This window comes from Bos indicus x Bos taurus, chromosome 5 (genome assembly GCF_003369695.1).
Source record: "Bos indicus x Bos taurus breed Angus x Brahman F1 hybrid chromosome 5, Bos_hybrid_MaternalHap_v2.0, whole genome shotgun sequence".
Lineage (NCBI taxonomy): Eukaryota > Metazoa > Chordata > Mammalia > Artiodactyla > Bovidae > Bos > Bos indicus x Bos taurus.
Window position 1 is genome coordinate 493,444 of NC_040080.1, and position 20,832 is coordinate 514,275.

Sequence of the window (20,832 nt, forward strand, 5' to 3'; positions counted from 1 at the left end):
CACTGAGGAGGCTGCCGGTTTATTGGGGGGCCGCGTCCCCCCACCCCACCCCTGCCAGGTGGGTGGGGGCCAAGCGGCCGGTCCTCGGGGCTGCGCGGTGCGGGTGTGGGGCATCGGTCGTGGGGAGCAGAGGCTGGGGCAGGGGTGGCGAGTCGGCGTCGGGCGGAGACGGGTCAGGTCCTGACTGGACATCCCCGCCGTCACGGAGAGACGGGAGTGGGGGCCGCCTCGTGGACTCAAGGGCTTGGCCCTGGGGTCACCTGCGCGGAGTCCCCGGGGCAGTTACGAGGATCACGTCACGCACAGCTCCGCCGCCCAGAGTGGGGGCTTGCTGCTGTAGGAGCGCCGCCGGCCGGCCGCCCCGCCGGTCTCCTCGGCCGCCTCACTGGCCTCCGCGGGCTCGGCAGCCTCCGCCTCCGCCTCCGCCTCCCCGCCGTAAGGGGTCTCCAGCAGCTTCAGCACCCGCCGCACCTGCAGGGGGGTGGAGAGTGAGGGGGGCTGTTGGGGACCGGCCTCCTCCGCAGCCGATGAAGGTCGGGGAGCGGGGGGCGGCAGACAGCGCTTGCCTCCGAGAAGTCGCCGCTCTCAGCAGCTTCGATGGCGCCCTGTGCAATGTAGTTCCTCAGCACGTACTTGGGGTTGTTGGCGCGCATGACACGTGTGCGCTCGGCCTGCCAGGTGGCCGCGTCGCTGCTGGCCTCCCGGTCCTTCTCCAGCCGGGCCCTGCAACCCACTGGGCGTCAGCCGCGTAGCCCGGCCCGCACTGGGATTGGGGTGGGGGAAGGGGGGGCAGGGGCACCTGTAGTTGTGGAGCCACGCGGCCCAGCGGCTCCTGTTCTTGCCGTGCAGCTCGGCCTCGCTCAGCTGCTCCAGCCGCGACTGCTGCTCCACGCGCTCCAGCTCCCGAGCCAGGCTCGCCCGCGTGCCGATGAGCGCCAGGAGCTGCGGGTTTGACTGCGCCAGCATGAGCATCATGGACAGCTGCCTGCGCGGAGCGGGCGCGTGAGGGGCCCCAGGCCGGCCTTCCCGGCCTGCCACACTGCTGTGCTCGGCCCCCCCAGGGCGGAGCCCGGGTCCGGTGGGCGGGGCAGATGAGGGAACATGACCAGCACCCCCTGCACATGACAGGCCCGTCTCCTGCTGTTGACTCCGCCCATGGAGACCGCAGAGCTGGATCCTCCAGCTGGGGAGGGCGGCAGGGCAGCCCCTGACACCCCCTTCTCAGTCACCCTGGCTCTGTGCTCAGCAGGTCCTGCCAGCTCAGCCTCCCCGCACACCGCTGCACTAGATTCCTGCTGGCCCCAAACTTGTTGATGGGTTGAGTGTGGGCCCCACCCCCAGGACAACAGGTGTAGAAAGCCTGAGTGGCTGGAGATGGCGGGCCACACCCAGGCTGTTCCTGGGGGGCCTCCCTGGAGCAGAAGCCACCGTGCCCCACCCTGTGCCTCCTGGCCCCCCATTCCAGTGTCAGCATTGCGTCCCTTCCTCTGACTGGCGGGCCTCAGGGCTACACAGCCAGGGTCTGACCACCCATGGTTTCATTCTAAATAGTCCTCCCTTTTCTGGAAACAAATTCCTGGGAAGCAAGACCCAAGCACCCACCGGGGATCCATCTGAGGTCGGAAGGCGAGCCTCAGCTCCTCCAGGGAGGCGCACTGTGCAGTCAGCGCAGCCAGGAACCCATCTAGGTCTGGGGACTCCGGCGCAGTTGGGAAGGAGTTCAGCAGGTAGAAGGAGTTTGTGAAGTCAGCCCCTGGAACACAGAGCTGCTCAGGGCACCGCCCTGTCGCCAGACAACCGCACGTGTTCATCCAGCATGTGTGTGGAGCCCTGCTGGGCGTCAGGCCAGGGGTTCCTGACGCCCCCACCCCCAGCCTGTTCTCAGTGCCGCCAACTTGGTCCCCACTCTGAACCTGACAAGTCACGCTGTCTCCCAAGGCCTCCAAGGCCGGTCTCTTCATTGGTGACCTGAACAAACAGTCCAGGCGCTGAGGCCGGCCCTGGCCCCCATCGTGGTCAGCGCCTTCAGCACTGCACGCTCTGGGAGCTGCAAGGTTGAGACAGCAGAGGACCTGAGAACAGGCGTGTCGTGTGGTGTCCTTGGCCTGGCTGGCTAAACCAGTGTCACCATAACCCCTAAGGAAATGGCCAAAACCAGAGGAGGAGTGGGGAATCAGAATGGTGTACACAAAACCCACCGAAACACGAGCGTGGTGACAGAAATTGAGGGACAAAAATGGTGTAAGACAAAACAACGAAGCAGTACAAATTCTTCCTTATCTGCAGGTACTTATAAAGTAAGTGGACGAGGGAGCTCCCTGGTCCCGTGGTTAGCAATGCGCTTTTACTGTCAAGGGCGTGGGTCAGCCCCTGGATGGGGAACTAAGATCTTGAGAGGACGCCCCCCCCCCCCCGCCCCCCGGCCAAAGTAAACGGATTAATGTCACTATTCAAAGAGCAAAGACCAGCAGGATGGATACAAAACACGATCGGATGACAGTAAGACACTGAAGACACTTCAGCTGAAGGTGAAAAGATGGAAAAAATATAGCACACAAATAGTAACCTACAGAATTGGGTGGCTGTGCTGCCATCAGGAAAGTAGACTTTATGTGAGCACTTGACAAGGAAGAGTGTTAGCTATGGGTGAGTCAGTTCAGCAAGAAGATAAAACAATCAAACAAGAGCCCCCAACACACAAAGCAAACACTCGTAAGACTGAAGGGCAAACACATGTTTTGGCTGTGCTGGTCATCCCTGTAGTTTGCGGGGCTTCTCTAGTTGCGCAAGGGCTTAGTTGTCCTGCGGCAGGTGAGATCTTAGTTTCCCGACAAACGATCAAACCCATGACCCCTGCATTGGAAGGCAGATTCTTAACCACTGGACCACCGGGGAAGTCCCTGAATACATGTTAAAGAAACTGTACTGCAATGAACAACAACAAAAAACAACTGAAGGGCAGAGTCGAGCAGTTTTGTAGGAGCTGGGATATCAGCACCTGACCCCTGGACAGAAGGTCAACAAGGAAACAGTGAACACCAAATACAGCTCTCCACCCAAGCTCTCAGCTGCATGTTCTCCAGGCCATAAAATTAGTACTCTGAGAATACTGGTGTATTCTGCAGCCACAATGGAAAGAAGCTAGAAGTCACAAATGGAAGGAAAATCAGAGGGTGAGATGGTTGGATGGCACCATCGACTCAACGGACCTGAGTTTGAGCAAACTGGGACAGGGAAGCCTGGCTTGCTGCAGTCCATGGGGTTGCAAAAAGTCAGACACAATTTAGCAACTGGGTAACAGTGTTAAAATTAATCAACTACTGGGTCTAAAAAGAAATCACAAGAGAAATGAGAAAACACTTGGAGGTTATGAACAATTTAGCAACTGGGTAACAGTGTTAAAATTAATCAACTACTGGGTCTAAAAAGAAATCACAAGAGAAATGAGAAAACACTTGGAGGTTATGAACCAAAAGCAGCAGAGCTCAGAGGGAAGTTTATAGGTACGTATGTCTGAACTGAAAGAACAGCGCGCTCATCACCAGAAAAAACGTAACTGTATGTGCTGGTGGTCTCGTGTTGCACGTGTCACACAGTCATGTTGCACACCTGAGGCTTGTAAGATGCTACACGTTAGCTACTTCTCAGTAAAAGCACTTCAAATCAGTAACCTCATCTTATACCTAAAGAACTAAGAAAAGAACAAGACCAAACTTAACAGAAAGAAGATGAAAGCAGAGATAAACAGAGAATAAAAGTGAGAGAATGAGACCAAAATTGGTTCTTCAGAAAGATCAGTAAAACTGATGAAATTTTAACTAAACCAATAAAGAAAAAAATTGACTTTATTGACTACACCAAAACCTCTGACTGTGTGGATCACAATAAATTGGAAAATTCTTAAAGAGATGGGAATACCAGACCACCTGATTTGCTTCCTGAGAAATCTATATGCAGGTCAAGAAGCAACAGTTAGAACTGGACATGGAACAACAAAGTGGTTCCAAATTGGCAAAGGAGTATATCAAGGCTGTATATTGTTGCCCTGTTTATTTAACTTCTGTACAGAGTACATCATGAGAAACGCTGGACTGGATGAAGCACAAGCTAGAATCAAGATTGGCAGGAGAAGTATCAATAACCTCAGATATGCAGATGACACCACCCTTATGGCAGAAAGTGAAGAGGAACTAAAAAGCCTCTTGATGAGAGTGAAAGTGGAGAGTGAAAAAGTTGGCTTAACACTCAACATTCAAAAAGCTAAGATCATGGCATCTGGTCCCATCACTTCATGGCAAATAGATGGGGAAACAATGAAACAGTGAGATACTTCATTTTGGGGGGCTCTGGAATCACTGCAGATGGTGACTGCAGCCATGAAATTAAAACGCTTGCTCCTGGGAACAAAAGCTATGACCAAGCTAGACAGCATATTAAAAAGCAGAGATATTACTTTGCCAACAAAGGTCCGTCTAGTCAAAGCTATGGTTTTTGCAGTAGTCGTGTATGGATTTGAGAGTTGGACCATAAAGAAGGCTGACTGCTGAAGAATTGATGCTTTTGAACTGAGGTGTTGGAGAAGACTCTTGAGACTCCCTTAAACTGCAAGGAGATCAAACCAATCAATCCTAAAGGAAATCAGTCCTGAATATTCATTGAAAGGACTGATGCTGAAGCTGAAACTCCAATACTTTGGCCACCTGATGTGAAGAACTGACTCATCTGAAAAGACCCTGATGCTGGGAAAGGCTGAAGGCAGGAGGAGAAGGGGACGACAGAGGATGAGATGGTTGGATGGCATCACTGACTCAATGGTCATGAATTTGAGCAAGCTTCGAGAGTTGGTGATGGACAGGGAGGCCTGGGGTGCTGCAGTCCATGGGGTCGCAAAGAGTCAGACATGACTGAGCGACTGAACTGACTAACTGAAAACAATAAAGAAAAAAAGTAACAGCAACGATATCATTACTGATTAGACAGAAATAAAAGACTAAGAGGACACTATGAATAATAATCCAGATAACTTAGATGACAGATTCCTAAAAACATAAATTACCAAAACTGACTCAGGAAGAAAAAGAAAATCTCAATAGTCCCATACCAAGTAAAGAGATTGTAAACTTCCTGACATATGAAAAGTCAGGACCAGAGGGCTTCATGGTGAATTCCACCAAACATTTAAAGAAGAGTTAACACCAATCCTTAGACTCTTCTAAAAAATAGGAGGAAACATTTTCTAACTCATCTCATGAAACCAGCACTGTCTTCATACCAAAGCCGAACAAGGGTACCAGGAGAAAAGACAGTCACAGAGCAGCATCCCTCGTAAGCACAGGCAGAGAAACCATGAGAAAAGACAGTCACAGAGCAGCATCCCTCGTAAGCACAGGCAGAGAAACCAGGAGAAAAGACAGTCACAGAGCAGCATCCCTCGTAAGCACAGGCAGAGAAACCATGAGAAAAGACAGTCACAGAGCAGCATCCCTCGTAAGCACAGGCAGAGAAACCAGGAGAAAAGACAGTCACAGAGCAGCATCCCTCGTAAGCACAGGCAGAGAAACCTCAGCAAAACCCTAGAAGGACCATGTATGTAGGATTCACCCCAGCATGCAAGGGCGCCTGTGTGTCCCCTCCCAGCTTCACACCTGGAGACCCAAACCTCAGGGGGATGGTGTTTGGAGACGGGGCCTTTGGGAGGTAGGTAGGAGGGTGCAACCCTGCTAGGGGCTCTGTGTTCCTGCTCCCACTTTGCCCTGTGAGGACGCAACCAGCAGATGGCGTCCCGAGGCTGGATGTCCAGCCACGAGGCTGTGAGAAGCAGCACACCTGACTGACGCACAGTGTGAAAGCACGCAGCAGCGGATAGAAGGGGGTGTGCTCTACCGAGAGGAGTCAACGTGTGAACTGGCCGGTGGCTCATGGCACACTCGTGCAAAGGATGCTTTCCCCAAGGGCGCCCGGCCGGCCACTTGTGCTGGGCAGCACTGGGCCTCCAAGCCGGATCAGCCAGGAAGTCACACACACCCTGCAAAGGCAGTCCCAAAGGACGGGAGACGGGGACCCAGCCAGCCACGGCCCATGAGCAGCCCGCCCCCACTCACCGGTCAGGTGCATGGTCTCCAGGAGCTGGGCCACCAGGGCGCCATCGCCCTCTTGCTCGGTCTGCACGAGGCCCAGCTTCCGGCGCATCTTCTGCAGGTAGTGCCGGCCGAACTCGGCGTCGAACTCCTCTGCCAGGATGGCCTCGGCCAGCTCGAGGGGCAGCGCGGGGTCCAGGGCCTCGGCCAGCTTCTGCAGGTTCCACTTGCACACCTCGGGCTGCTTGCTGTACGAGTAGCGCCCGGCGGTGTCGGAGGCGTTGCACACGTGATCGGGGTCATACCTGCCGGACGGGCAAGAGTGGGTGGTGCCTAAAGGGACCCACCGAGGGACCCGGCTGGACACCGCAGTCCTGCCCTGTCCCACGGGCCCTGCAGCCTCACCTGCCCCTTCAGCCCACTTTCTACCCAAGAGTGGAGGGGGCTGGTTAAACGCTTCTGTGCTAAAGCCCTCTGGGGGATTCCTGCTCTGGGAATGGCTAGCTGACCAGGCCTTGCTGAGAATCAAACACTGAACAAAACCTTCACGAAAGCAGCCATGCGGGCCTATGATGCCGTGCCTCCCCGGGGGCTGATGGCAGGCAGCGGGACGCCCACCTGTCCAGGAAGCCGAAGGGCCCGTAGTCGATGGTGAGCCCCACGATGCTCATGTTGTCTGTGTTGAGCACGCCGTGGCAGAAGCCCACGCACTGCCACTCAGCCACCAGCCGGGCCGTGCGCCGGGTCACCTGCAACAGGACGGCCACTGCTACTCCCTCTGGGCCCAGCCCCTCCCCAAACCACCTGTGCCCGCTGGGCCCGTCTCACACTGCGCGACTCCCGGGGAGCCTGCCCAGTGTCCTGTCCTGACTTGGGAAGAACGCCCGAGGACATGTGACAAGGAAACCCCCCCCCCCACACACACACACCACCGTCTCTTATATACTCACTATTCTGGCTTTTACCCAAACCAGAGAAATCAGGGAACCCTGACATTCTCATGATACAGGTCCCTACGTGGGATGACCATGTCAAAAGAAGGAAGCAAGTCTCCACATTATCAGGCAAACCCGCCCCAGGTCCAGCCTCACCGGGGGCTGCAGGGGACGAGGCTCCACCAGCCCACCTGGGCAGCCAGGGCCCTGCCGGCCCTGCCGCCCTGCACCCAGCCAGGAGGAGCCCTGCGAGCCGCAGGTGTGCCCGATGGCCTTGTGGCCCACTGAGCAGCCCACCCACAGCTCGCCTTCTGAGGCCGCGGGCGCTGTCTGCATTGGACGGCACCACGCTCGGCTTCACTGACCAAGAGGCCAGGCTCAGGCCGCCACCTTGGGTGTGAGCGGAGCCTCAAGCCTCCCCGGCACTGCCCGCGTGACAGATGGGAAGACACTGCCTGGAGGGTCTGGGGAGGGGCCAGGCCTCCCCAGCATGTCTCTGCACGTGGCCCCCGGGTGCAGGCCGGGACCGACATGCTGCTCTGTGCCCACTTGCGGGGGCACCTGCACGGCCCCTGGGACCACGCCTGAGAGTTCTAGGGTGCATTCAGCCCTGAGCCAGGACAGTCAGTGTGTCCCCCAGTCAAGAGGCTTAGGGGTGTGTGCTGGGGGCGACTGTGTGCACAGGCCCCATGTGGGAGACCCAGCACCCGCCAGCCCTGACTTCCCCCAAGATCTCTGCACGGCTCCTCAAGGCTGCTCAAATAGGGGTCCGTCCCAGGACCCTGACCCTCAGCATCTGAGAAGCTAGCCCTGGGTCAAGCCAGTGGGTGGTGATGAGGGTTTGGGACAGGAGGAGACTCAAGAGGGCAGGACACCCAGCGCCCACCCTCAGGGGGCAGCCCCCACTGACCTCCCGGAAGAAGGCGGCGTGTCTCTGCACATGGTCCCCGGGGTGACAGGCCTGGATTTCAGGGTAGAAAGTGCTGATGACGTAGTCGAGCATCTGCAGTCGGATGTCGTCCCTCCCCACGCTGGGGCCCGCCCGGCCCGTGTGCTCGTCTCTGGGCTTGAAGATCTCGAAGGATCCAAACCTGGAGGGGAGACCCACGTTGACCACAGGTTAAACATGACGCCTCCCCTCTTGAGTGAGGCGGGAAGGGAGTTGCTGCCAGCGCTCGTGGCCAGAGCAGTGGTGAGTGGGGGACAAACCGTACAAACACGGCCGATCTTCAGGGACACAGGCTGATATGGGGCGCCTCCCAGGGCACATGGGGCGGGACAGGACGGCCGCCCTGCGGGGACGAGGGGATCCGTGCTGTCTCATGGGGGGAGGAGGCCTGTACTGGGGTGAGCTGGGGTCAGCAGTGGGGCAGCTGCACCCCCAGGGGGCAAGGCAACGTCCAGAGCCAGGTTTGCTGGTCACATGGGCCGACTACCAGCAGTTCGTGGGTGGAGGCCAGGGGTGCTGCCCGACAGCCTACGCGACAGACCAGCGTTTAGCAGACTGTCTGGTCCAGCTCTGGGGGCCCAGCACCTCCACCCCAGAGACAAAGGCGAAGCCAGAGACGGCTGAGCCATGGGGTCGGCTGAGTCCCCTGATCCCCAAGACTGCCACAGCTGCCTCCTGGCGACTGGCTTTGGGTGGCTGGTACCGAGTGCTCGATTCCAGACAGCTTGGTGACCGCGAGGACTCACAGGCCCCCAGCAGCAGAAGGCCTCCACTCGGCGGACGGGGCCCTGGGAGCGGGCGTGCTGGGCGTCATGGCCACTCGTCCAGCCACGCAGGTGAGGCCATTTTCCCGGTCTGCCTGATGCAGCCCCTGGTCATAGACCCCAGGTCTTGGCTCCAGGCTCGCTGCCCGGCCCCTGGCCTGGGGACGTGAGTGCGCGGGCCTTACCTGAGGAACGTGGGGGCCAGGCGCAACACCACGGCGCACGGCTCGGGCCGGGGGTTCCCGTCGTAGAAGGCATCGCGCACGACAGTGGACTGGGATGAGACGCAGGAGCCGGCCCGTGTGGTGGGGACACCCAGGTGGAACATGGCCTCACTGCACAGGAACTCGCGGATGCTGGAGCGCAGCACTTTGCGGCCGTCCGCCTGTCTGAGGTCAAGCACAGAGGTCACTGCCGGGCCCCGGCAACACAGCTGCAGGCCGAAGGGACTGCAGGAAAGCCGCTACCGGCTTCTGAAAACCAGCCCCCGAGCAGCTCTGCCGTCAGCATAGAACGAGTCTGTTTTGCGTGACCCCAGACGCTGTGCCCCTAACGTCCTGCAGGTCTATATCCACAGCACGGGTGCCAGCCTGCCGTAGGAGCCGAGTCCACACTGAAGACGGGGAGAGCCGTTCCCTGGGTCACACGCACGGTCACACGCACACTCGTGCCTACAGTTCTGTGTCTAAGAATTTACTTTGTAAAAAACACAGCACAGACACAGCACCGCTTGCGGTGGGGGGAGGACTTCAGTCCACCTTGGGCAGCTCCGAATGACTCGGACGTTCTGTTCTTATCCTAAGCTGACATAATTATTATTTTAAATAGACTTTATTTTCCTAGGCACTGTTAGGTTCTCAGCAAAAGCGATCAGAAGGCAGAGATTTCTCATATATGCCCCAGCATCAGCGTTCCTCCCAGACAGGACATCTGTCAGTCAGTGAACCCACACTGACATGTCCTCACCCCCAGAGCCCATGTTTACATCAGGCTTCATGCTTGGTGTTGCCCATCCTGTGGGTCTGGACAACTGCCCAGACGGGGATCCACCGTGACCACAGGGTCACACAGAGAAGTGTCACTGCCCAAAGTCCTCCGTGCTCCACCGAGCCATCTCTCCCCTCCCAACCCCCGGTCTTTTTACTGTCTCCAGAGTTTTGCCTTTTCCAGAATGTCATAGTGTCACAGATGGAATCATACTGTGTGACCTTTTCAGATTGACTTTCTTCACTTACTGATATGCATCCAAGTTTCCAACATGTTCCTTAATGGCTTGATGGCTCATTTCTTTTTTTTTCTTTCTACTCTTTTGCTGAATAACATTCCATTGTCTGGAATTACCTATTCCACTGTCTGTTCTATCTGTTCACCTTGAAGGACATCTTGGTGGCTTCCAGGTTTTGGTAATTAGGAATACAGTTGCTGTGAACATCCGTATACAGAGTTCCATGTGGACACATTTTTAACTCCTTGGGGTAAATACTAAGTCGTATGATTGCTGGATCATATGGTGACAATGTATTTGGCTTGGTAAGAGACCGCCAGTCTTCCCAAGCAGCCAGACCATTCTGCACCCCCGGAAGCGATGAGCGTGCTTCCTGTTGCTCCGCGCCCTTGCCAGCATTTCGTGTTGTCCGTGTCCTGGAGCTTGGCTGTTCTCATGGGTGTAGTGCTGTCTCCCTGTTTTAATTTGCATTTTTCTGATGACACATGATGTGAAATATCTTTCCATGTGCTCAGATGCCATCTCTCTATCTTCTTTGGGGAGGTGTCTAGCAAAGTCTTTGCCCCATTTTAAAATCAGTTCGTTTTCTTATTGTTGAGTTTTAAGAGTTCTTTGTATGCTTTGGAAAACAGACATTTATCAGACATGTCTTCCACAGGGATTTTCTCCCAGTCTGTGGTTTGTCATTCTCCTGACACTTTCACAGAAGTTTTACATTGAATAAAGTCCAGCCTATCATTTCTTTCATGGATCCTGTCCTCTGTGTTGTATCTAAAAAGTCATTTCCATACCTGAGGTCATTCATATTTTCTGTTTTATCTTCTAGGAGTTTTAGTTTTGCATTTTGTGTGTAGGTCTGTCATCCAGTCTCAGTTAATTTTTGTAGAAGGTGTCAGGTCTGTGTCTAGATTCTCTCTTTTTTTAATGTGGACGTCCAGTTGTTCCAGTTCAGTTCAGTCGATCAGTCGTGTCCGACTCTTTGCGACCCCATGAACTGCAGCACACCAGGCCTCCCTGTCCATCACCAACTCCTGGAGTTCACCCAAACCCATGTCCATTGAGTCGTTGATGCCATCCAGCCATCTCATCCTCTGTCGTCCCCTTCTCCTCCTGCCCTCAATCTTTCCCAGCATCAGGGTCTTTTCAAATAAGCCAGCTCTTCGCATCAAGTGGCCAAAGTATTGGAGTTTCAGCTTCAAAATCAGTCCTACCAATGAACACCCAGGACTGATCTCCTTTAGGATGGACTGGTTGGATCTCCTTGCAGTCCAAGGGACTCTCAAGAGTCTTCTCCAACACCACAGTTCAAAAGCATCAATTCTTTGGCACTCAACTTTCTTTATAGTCCAACTCTTACATCCATACATGACCACTGGGAAAACCACAGCCTTGACTAGACGGACCTTTGTTGACAAAGTAACGTCTCTGTTTTTTAATATGCTGTCTAGGTTGGTCATAACTTTCCTTCCAAGGAGTAAGCGTCTTTTAATTTCATGGCTGCAATCACCATCTGCAGTGATTTTGGAGACCAAAAAAAGAAAGTCTAACACTGTTTCCCCATCTATTTGTCATGAAGTGATGGGACCAGATGCCATGATCTTAGTTTTCTGAATGTTGAGCTTTAAGCCAACTTTTCACTCTCCTCTTTCACTTCATCGAGGCTCCTTAGTTCTTCTTCACTTTCTGCCATAAGTGTGGTATCATCTGCATAGCTCAGGTTATTGATATTTCTCCCAGCAATCTTGATTCCAGCTTGTGCTTCCTCCAGCCCAGCATCTCTCATGATGTACTCTGCATATAAGTTAAATAAGCAGGGTGACAATATACAGCCTTGACGTACTCCTTTTCCTATTTGGAATCAATATGTTGTTCCATGTCCAGTTCTAACTGTTGCTTCCTGACCTGCATACAGGCTTCTCAAGAGACAGGTCAGGTGGTCTGGTATTCCCATCTCTTTCAGAATTTTCCACAGTTTGTTGTGATCCACACAGTCAAAGGCTTTGGCATAGTCAGTAAAGCAGAAATAGATGTTTTTTCTGGAACTCTCTTTTTTGATGATCCAGCAGATGTTGGCAATTTGATCTCTGGTTCCTCTGCCTTTTCTAAAACCAGCTTGAACATCTATCTGGAAGTTCACGGTTCACGTATTGCTGAAGCCTGGCTGGGAGAATTTTAAGCATTACTTTACTAGCATGTGAGATGAGTGCAATTGTGTGGTAGTTTGAGCATTCTTTGGCATTGCCTTTCTTTGGGATTGGAAAGCTGTTCCAGTACAATCTGTTGAAAATACTATCATTGCTCCATTGGACTGCCTTTGCCCCTTTGTCAAAGACCCATATTTATGCAGGTCTATTTCTGGGCTCTCTGCTCTGTTCCACTGATCTATCCATTCTTTGGCCAAAACCACACCCTCTTGATTACCACAGCTTTAGTCAGTCTTGAAGTGGGGGCGGTGCCAGGCCTGACTTTGTTCTTCTCCCTCAATATTGAGCTATTCTGGCTCTTCTGCCTCTTGATAAAAATTTTAGAATCATTTTGTCAATTTCTACAAGATAACTTGCTGAGACTTTAATTGGGGTTGCATCGAATCTACAGATTGAGTTGGGAAGAACCGACATCTTGGCAATATTAAATCTTCATATCCATGAACATGGAATGTCTTTACGCTGATTTAGTTATTTTTTTATCAGTCTTGTAGTTTTCCTCATAGAGATCTTTTGTTAGATTCACACCTAAGTATTTCATTTTCAGCAATGCTAATGTAAACTGTTTTTAATTTCAAATTTCACTTGTCATTGCTTGGCTATAGTACAGTAGTTGCTCTGTATCCCGCAATATCGTTGTAACTGCTCTGAGCCCACTTTGGTCCATTCTTTGAGATTTTCTACGTAGATGTCCATTTGCAAACAAAACAGTTTCTATTTCTCCATCTTGATGTGCGTGCCTTGGTTTTCTTACCTTGTTGCATTAGCGAGGACCTCCAGGGTTGCTGAGAAGCAACGGTGAGACGGAACGTCTTTGCCTTGTTTATGATCTTAGTGGGAAAGCTCTGAGGTTCTCATGATGAAGTAGATTTAGCTGTAGGTTTTCTGTAGAAACTCTGTTCCTCTCTATTTCTGATTTATCACGAAGAGTGTTAGAGTCTGTCAGACGCTTTTCTACTTCAACTAATATATGATTTTCCTTCTTTAGCCTGTTGATCTGATGGATCACTTTGATTGATTTTTGCATGTTGAACTAGCACTGCATACTTGGAATAAATCCATTTGGTGGTGATGGATAATTCTTTTCAAACGTTGTTGAATTTTATTTGCTAATGTTTTGTTGAGGAATTCTTTGTCTGTGTTCATGAGGGATCTTGGTCTATAGTTTTCTTGTATTGCCTTTGTCGAGATCTGGTATCAGGACAACGCTGGACTCAGAATGAGTCAGGGATTAGTTCCTCTGCTTCCATTCTCTGAAAAGAGTGGCGTAATTTTGTCCTTAAATGTTTGGTAGAATTCACCAGTGAACTCATCTGGGCCTGATGCTGTTTTGGAAGGCTACTAATTGATTCAATTTGTTTAATATATACAGGCCTATTCAGATTGTCTATTTTTTCTTGCGAGTTTTGGTAAATTTTGTCTTTCAAGGAATTGGTCCTTTTCATCTAGGCTAGCAAATTTGTGAACATAGTACTGTTCAAAGTCTTTTAACTTCCTTTCAATATCTATACGAATTGTATGATCTTCCCTCTTTGATTTCTGGTATTAGTAATTGCGTCCTAACTTTCTTTCCTAGTTAGCCTGGCTAGAGGCTTATTGATTTCATAGATATTTTCAAAGAGAAAGCTTCTGATTTCACTGATTTCTCCTCTATATTTCAATTTCATTGATTTCTGTTCTCATTCTTTTATTGTTTACTTTGGAAAGCAGCTGTGCTCACCACTATACCACCAACACACACAATGTTTGTGTTTTTTTGTTTTTTTTTTGCTTACTTTGGATTGGAGTTGCTCTTTTCTTTGTAGTTTCCTAGGTGGACACTTAAATATTGGTTTTAGATCGCTTTTCTTTGTTAACATATGTACTCACTCACTGCTTTAAATTCTCTTCAAAACACTGCTTTCACTGTACTCCACACATTTGATATTTTTACTTTCATTTAGTTCAAAACATTTAAAAATGTCTCTTGGGATGGTGGCTCAGATGGTAAAGAATCTGCTTGCAATGCTGGAGACTCAGGTTCCATCCCTGGGTTGGGAAGATCCTCTAGAGAAGCGAATGGCTACCCACTCCAGTATTCTTGCCTGGAGAATTCCATAGAGGAGCCTGGTGGGTTACAGTCCATGGAGCTGGAAAGAGTCAGACATGATGAAGCAACTAACATGCATTATTTAGAAGTATGCTGCATAATCTCCAAGAATTTGGGGTTTTCTAGTGATCTGTTGGGAGAGGGCAATGGCAACCCACTCCAGTACTCTTGCCTGGAAAATCCCATGGACGGAGCCTGGTGCGCTGCGGTCCATGGGGTCGCTGAGGGTCAGATATGACTGAGCGACTTCACTTTCACTTTTCACTTTCATGCATTGGAGAAGGAAATGGCAACCCACTCCAGTGTTCTTGCCTGGAGAGTCCCAGGGACGGGGGAGCCTGGTGGGCTGCCGTCTATGGGGTTGCACAGAGTTGGACACGACTGAAGTGACTTAGCAGCAGGAGCAGCAGCAGTGATCTGTTACTGATTTCTAGTTTGATTCCATTGTGGCCTGAGAACGGACACTGTATAATTTCTATTTTAAAAAATTTGTTAAGGTGTGTTTTATGGCTTAGAATGTGGTTTATCTGGATAAATGTTCCATGTGGGCCTGAGAATATGTATTCTGTTGTTAGATGAAGTAGGCCTAGATGTTCGTTGTATCCAGTTGATCAATGGTGTTAATTGAGCTCAAATGTGTCCTTATCAATTTTCTGCCTGTTGGCTCTGTCCATTTCTGATAGAGGGGTGTTGAAGTCTCAACTATGATAGTGCGTTCCTCTATGCCTCTCTGAAGTTGTCAGTTTCTGCCAAATGGCACTCTGATGCTGCTGTTTGACACATATACCTTAAGGATGGGCTTCCCTGATAGCTCAGTTGATAAAGAATCCGCCTGCAATGCAGGAGACCTTGGTTTGATCCCTGTGTCAGGAAGATCTGCTGGAAAAGGGATAGGCTACCCACTCTAGTATTCTTGGGCTTCCCTGTGGCTCAGCTGGTAAAGAATCTGTCTGCAATTTGGGAGACCTGGGTTCCATCCCTGGGTTGGGAAGATCCCCTGGAGAAGGAAAAGGCTACCCACTCCAGTATTCTGGCCTGGAGAATTCCATGGACTGTATTGTCCATGGGCTCACGAAGAGTCGGACACGACTAAGCGACTTTCACTCACTCACTCACTCACCGTAAGGATTGTTCTGGCGTGTTGGCCCCCTCTTTATCCCTAGTAACTTTCCTTACTCCAAAGTCCACTCTTTCTGGATTTAATATGGCCACTCCTGCTTGTTTTTGGATTAGTGTTAGCATGGTACACTAGTATCCATTTATTTTTAATCTGCATGTTTTCATATCTAAAGTGGGTTTCTTATGGACAACATAGAAGACTTTTAAACAATTCTTCTGACAGCATCTTGTTTTAATTAGTGCGTTTAGATCACAGCGTCTAGACCAAAGTGTTTTCCTTCCACTCTCCTCTTCCTTTTTCTCTCCTTCTTCCTCTCCCCGCCTCAACCCCATCTTTTGTGGTTTTAATTGAGCATTTTGTGATTCTATTTCCTCCTTTTTCACTAGTTCTCTCCTGGCGTATCAGTAATACTTTTTTGTGTTTTGTTTTCTTACTCTTTGAAAAATGGCTGCCCTGGAGTTTGTAATACACATTCCCAGCTAATCCAACTCCACTTGCAAGTACCACAGTACTACTCCGTAGGTAGTACGAGTACTTTATAACAACATAATCCCAACCTCTTCCTCCCACCCCTTATTCCATTTGGTGTCATGAATTTCACTTACACATAACCAAATGCCTTGTTTCTACTACTTTAAACTATTACCTGTTATATCAGTTAAGATGAAAAGTAAAGCTTTTATTCTACATTCACTTCCTTCTCCTGTCCTCTTCCTTTGATTATGTTGATTCAAGTTCCTGACCTGTATCATTTTCATTCTCTACAAAAAACACCTTTCAACATTTTTTGCAAAACAGATCTAATGGTAACAATTTCCCTCAACTTTTGTTTGAGGGAGTCTGTCTCCTTCACTGCTGAAGGATAATTTCACAGGGCACAGAATTCTAGGTGGGTGAATTTTTCCCCCTTACTCCACTTTCCTTTGCTTGCCTGGCTTTTGAGAAGTCAGCAGTCATTCTAATCTCTGCTCCTCTGTAGGTGAAGTGTTTCCTTCCTCTAGCTTTTTTCACTTTTATTTTTGCTTTTCTGTAGTTTGAAAATTATAAGCCTAGGTGTAGTTTTTTTGTTTGTTTTTTGTAGGGGTTCAGGTAGCCATTTATCTTGCTTGGTGCACTCTGAGCTTCTTGTATCTGTTTGGTATCTAGTATTAATTTGGGGAAATTCTCAGTCACTACATTAAATATTTCTTTTGTCCCCTTTTTCCCTCCTGGTATTCCTACTACATGCTACCTCTTTTGCAGCTGTCCTGTAGTTCCTGGGACAGTGAGAACTTTTCAGTTTTTTTCTTTGCATCTTTGTAGGTTTCTCCTGAGATATCCTCAAGCTCAGAGACTTTTCCTCATCTGTGTCCAGTCTAGTAATATGTCCATCAGAAGCATTCTTCATTTTTGTTAGTGTTTTTACTATAAACCTCTAGCACTTCCTTCTGGTCTTTCTCAGAACTCCCACCTCTCTGCTCGCACTGCCCATCTGCTCTTGCATGCTGCCTACTCCATCCGTTAGAGCCTTTGACATATTAACCACAGTTACATCAAGTCTTTGGCCTGATAGTTCCGACACCTCTGCCACGTCTGAGGCTAATTCTGATGCTGGCCCTGTCGCTTCCAGCTGTGTTTTCTGCCTTTCAGTGTGTTCTGTAATTTTTTCTTGATAACCAGGCATGTGTTCAGGGCAAACAGAGCAGCTATAAGCAGGCCTCTGTGGTGTGGTGGTGGGCTACAGGTACTGGGTGGAGGTCTCAGACCGTCAGTGCAGCTGGGCGTCTGGACCGAGAACATCACACGCGCTGTTCAGTCTCCCCTCTGCCAGAGGCTGCAGCTGGGCCCTTCCCCAGGTCAGTTAGGCTCTGAGATGACCTCAGCAGGGCAGCCTCGGGTTAATTAGCTCCCCCTGAGGGCAGGCTTGGTAAGAACACGGTGCTCCTGTGAACTTCAAACGGCTCCATTTCCCCACTCCTGCCAGAAGCACAAAGGGATTTTCTACCAGCATTCACTGTGAGGACCTAGTAGAGCTCCAGGAGATAAAACTCAGCGAAGCGCGGGGGCCCCTTGTGACTGGGGCCCTTGGGGTTTTAACTGGCTTGTCCACACTGAGCCTCCAGCAAACCATCACTTGCAGGGCAAGTGCTCCTGGAGACGCCTGCTCTGGTGATGAAAAATTCTCTGTCTTTGCCTGTCGGTCTCTCCAGTCGGGGCGGGGTGGGGGGTGGGCAGCGATTTGCCCTCTGACCTCACTTTTCTTGCAGATCTAAGAAGACTTGTTGATTTTTCAGTTTGTTCAGCTTTTCACCCATTAGAATGGAGTGACGATATCCAAAGTTTCTTACTCTGTTTTTTTTAAATTAAAGGAAAGTCACAGCAGTGCATGAGAACGGCTCGCCTGCACGAGCCATGTCCTTAGCCCCTCCCTGTAAGGTGAGGGGGCTGGACATCTCGACCTCCAAGAGCCCCCAACCAGCAAGCAGCCACAACAAAGTGAGTTTGGATTTCTGCCCTTCAGAGTTGGGCCTAGGACCCTGGCCTGGCCCAGGGCACAGAAGCGTCCAAGCACTCCCCCAGCAGGAAGGCACTTGAGACAACTTAGAAAATTCTCTAGGAAAAACAAACTCTGGGCTCACTTCTGTCTCACCTGCCAAAGGACAGAGACGCTGCATGAAGGTGCCTGGGATGCACCTCTACCCACGTCCTCTGCAGGGAAGAGGCCAGTATGAGCTTGAGGTGCCGGGGCATACGCCTAGAGTGGGACCAGGGGTCAGCAGAGACTTCCGTGGGCCTCCACACGGCGTGGGGACCACCTCGGCCTCCTGCCTCACCCTCACCCGGGAGGGCTTATTCCAGGTGCGACTGACACCTCTAGAAACCAGGCTTGACGTCACCCCAAGGCTGTCTGCAGGCTGACCGCACCTGCCTCTGGTTGGTGAGACTCAACACACAGCGGCATTCCACTCACCCCCTGTGGTCTGTAATCTGTCCTCAGATGTCACTTCACCCCCACCCTGGCCTATTCAGCAGGAAGCCAGCACTGTTCAAGCTAATTGTGGATTTGGTAAAAAATGATCCGGAGAACAGGCAGGCTACCTCCTTGCCCAGGGCAAGGTGCCCAAAGCAGAAACCAGAACCGTGTAATGATCACACAGCAAGGGCACAGGGCCTTCCCTAACCCTGCCCCCACAGAGAAGGACACACGGCAAGCGCCTGCACCTGCCATCCTGAAACCCCAGCCCCCATGGAGGCAAAGGCAAGGAGCCACCTGTCCCTCCACCCCCAGCTCACACCTGGGCACTCCAGCAGCTGCTGGCCTAGGCCACTCACACCACTTCAGATGTTAGCCTCTGTGTCGTTGAGGGAGGCTGGGGACCCCAGGAAACGCTGGAGCTGGTGGGTGGGCACAAGCCTGCGAACAGTCAGACAGCCCCTTTCTTTCAAAGGACTTCAGGTCTGGAAACAGACTTATAACCCAAGTCTTCAAATATTAAAAGCAACTTCCAGCAGCCTGTCACTCTCAAAAAAATTTTTTATAACAAAAACAAATTGTCAAAACGAACACAGGAAGTTGAAAGATGCTCATACAATGTGCAAGCCCCAGTGTGAGGCATTCACACATGGTCAAAGGTGCAGACAACTCTCAGCAAGTTGTTCCAGGGCGGTGGTGGGGGTGCCAGGCTGAACTCAGGACGTCTCAGACACAGAAAGGTTTGAAGGCTGGGGTGTGAGGAAGAACCTGAGGACCTGAGGTGGAGCTGCTACAGAAGGAGGTGGGGGCGGGTTCAGTACCTGGACAGAGGGGCCAGACAACAGCCACACTTTCAGAATGTCTTTGAACATAAAACTCCAAGTCAGGTGTAATTCTTCTGGCCATTCAACAGGCATTTAACAGTATGGGCGGCGGATATGAACTTTTTTGTGTTAAAGAGCAGAACAGCCTGTCAGCCGCGGGCATACAGCACAGGCGACAGCTGGGCACCCTGCCGGGTAGGGCTGTCAGGATCCGGACCCAGGCCGGCAGCACGAGCCCCCAGAGGAGCACGGACAGCGCCCACCTCACTGCGCCCTCAGAGCAGGGCTGGCCCCAAGTGCTCGGAGTAAGTAGGCATCCGCGGTGCTAACTGTGTGGGAGGCAAGCCGACGGCCCGGTCAGCATTCCGACGAGGCCTTGAGCGCCGGAGCGCTGGCAGCCCCGCGGGGCACGCAGTAAACACGAGCGTGTCACGCGCAGAACTGGCTCCGAAGTCCGTGGGTCGTTTATCAGAACAGAGCACGGGCAGCGGCCAGCGCGGAGGGATCAGACGCTCGGCCCGACCTGAGAGGCCGCAGGGCCGCACCGTGCCAGGCGGGGGCGCGGGGGCGCTCAGGGGCGGCCAGGAGCCGCGCTCAGCTCCCGGCCTCTCGTCCGGGCCCCGGGCTTGGGCCTCGGCCCGGGCGCGCCTGCCCAGCTCGCTCTAGGGTCCCGGGCCACACGCCTCACCCGCGGGCGCACCCCCAAACGCACCTGGAGAAGGCCGTGGGCCCCGCGCCCTTGAGCTGCAGCTCCCAGCGCTCGCCGGCCTCGGTGCACACCTCGCCCAAGTACATGGCGGCGCCGTCGCCCAGCTGCCCGGCGAACTGGCCGAACTGGTGGCCGCAGTAGCAGTGCGCGGCGGGCTCGGCGCCCGGCAGCAGCGCGTTGCCGCTGAAGAAGAGCGCGGCCTCGGCCTCGCGCGCCTCGCGGGCGGCGGCGGCGGCGGGCGGCGCGCCCAGGCCCAGCAGCGCCAGCGCGGGCTCCGACAGCGCCACGACGCGCGGCCGCCGCAGGGGCTCGGGCCGCGCGCGGCTGAAGCAGGCGCCGGGCACGGGCCGCGGCGCGGACGGGGCGCCCTCGGGGCCGGGCGGCGGCGTCTCCACCGGCAGCGCGCGCAGGGCGCGGTTGTCGAAGCGCAGCCCGGCCAGCCAGCGGGGCGCGGGCTCCATGGCGCCAGCCAACGCGGAGCAGCAGGCGGACGGCGGGCGGCGGCCGAGGGGCGGCGGCCGGGCGCGGGCGACCGTGAGCGAGGCCGCTAGCGCTGCGCGGAGCGCGGCCATCTGAGGCGCTGCGGCGGCGCCGCCCCGAAAGGAAGTCCCGCTGCCCCGGAAGCCCCGCCGCCCCGACAGGAAGTCCCTCCCCGGGCTCGCCTCCCGGTTGCCCGGGCCGCGCCTGACTGACAGGGATGCTGCAGTCCGTGGGGTCGCACAGAGTCGGACACGCCTGAGCTGAATCGGACGCCCGCGGAATGCTGGCTCTGACTGGTTGCGCCGTCCGCCCGCCTCCTTCCCAGGTCCTGCCTGGGGGACCGCGAGGGCCCGGCCGGACCCGGGGGGAGCGCGCGACGGGGACTGCCCCGCGCCACAGCGGCAGGTCCTGGAGGTCCGCCCTGGGGGACTCCGGCCCGTCCGGACTGAGCGCTCCGGGCCGGTGACCGTGCCGAGTGACTGCCCCAGGGGACCCTCGGGGTG

The 20,832-nt window shown here is 53.0% G+C and overlaps 1 protein-coding gene across 1 annotated transcript; it reads right to left on the bottom strand.

Annotated features, from left to right (window-relative positions):
• On the bottom strand, positions 1-20,436 carry SELENOO (selenoprotein O). Its single transcript, XM_027540442.1, has 9 exons — positions 19,853-20,436; positions 8,911-9,114; positions 7,923-8,103; positions 6,696-6,826; positions 6,102-6,382; positions 1,603-1,753; positions 800-985; positions 567-723; positions 1-471 (listed from the first exon to the last, which is right to left on the bottom strand). Exons 1-9 carry the CDS (start codon positions 20,419-20,421, stop codon positions 283-285), a joined length of 2,049 nt encoding a protein of 682 aa, XP_027396243.1. The 5' UTR covers positions 20,422-20,436; the 3' UTR covers positions 1-282.
• Positions 20,437-20,832: the final 396 nt, after the last annotated feature.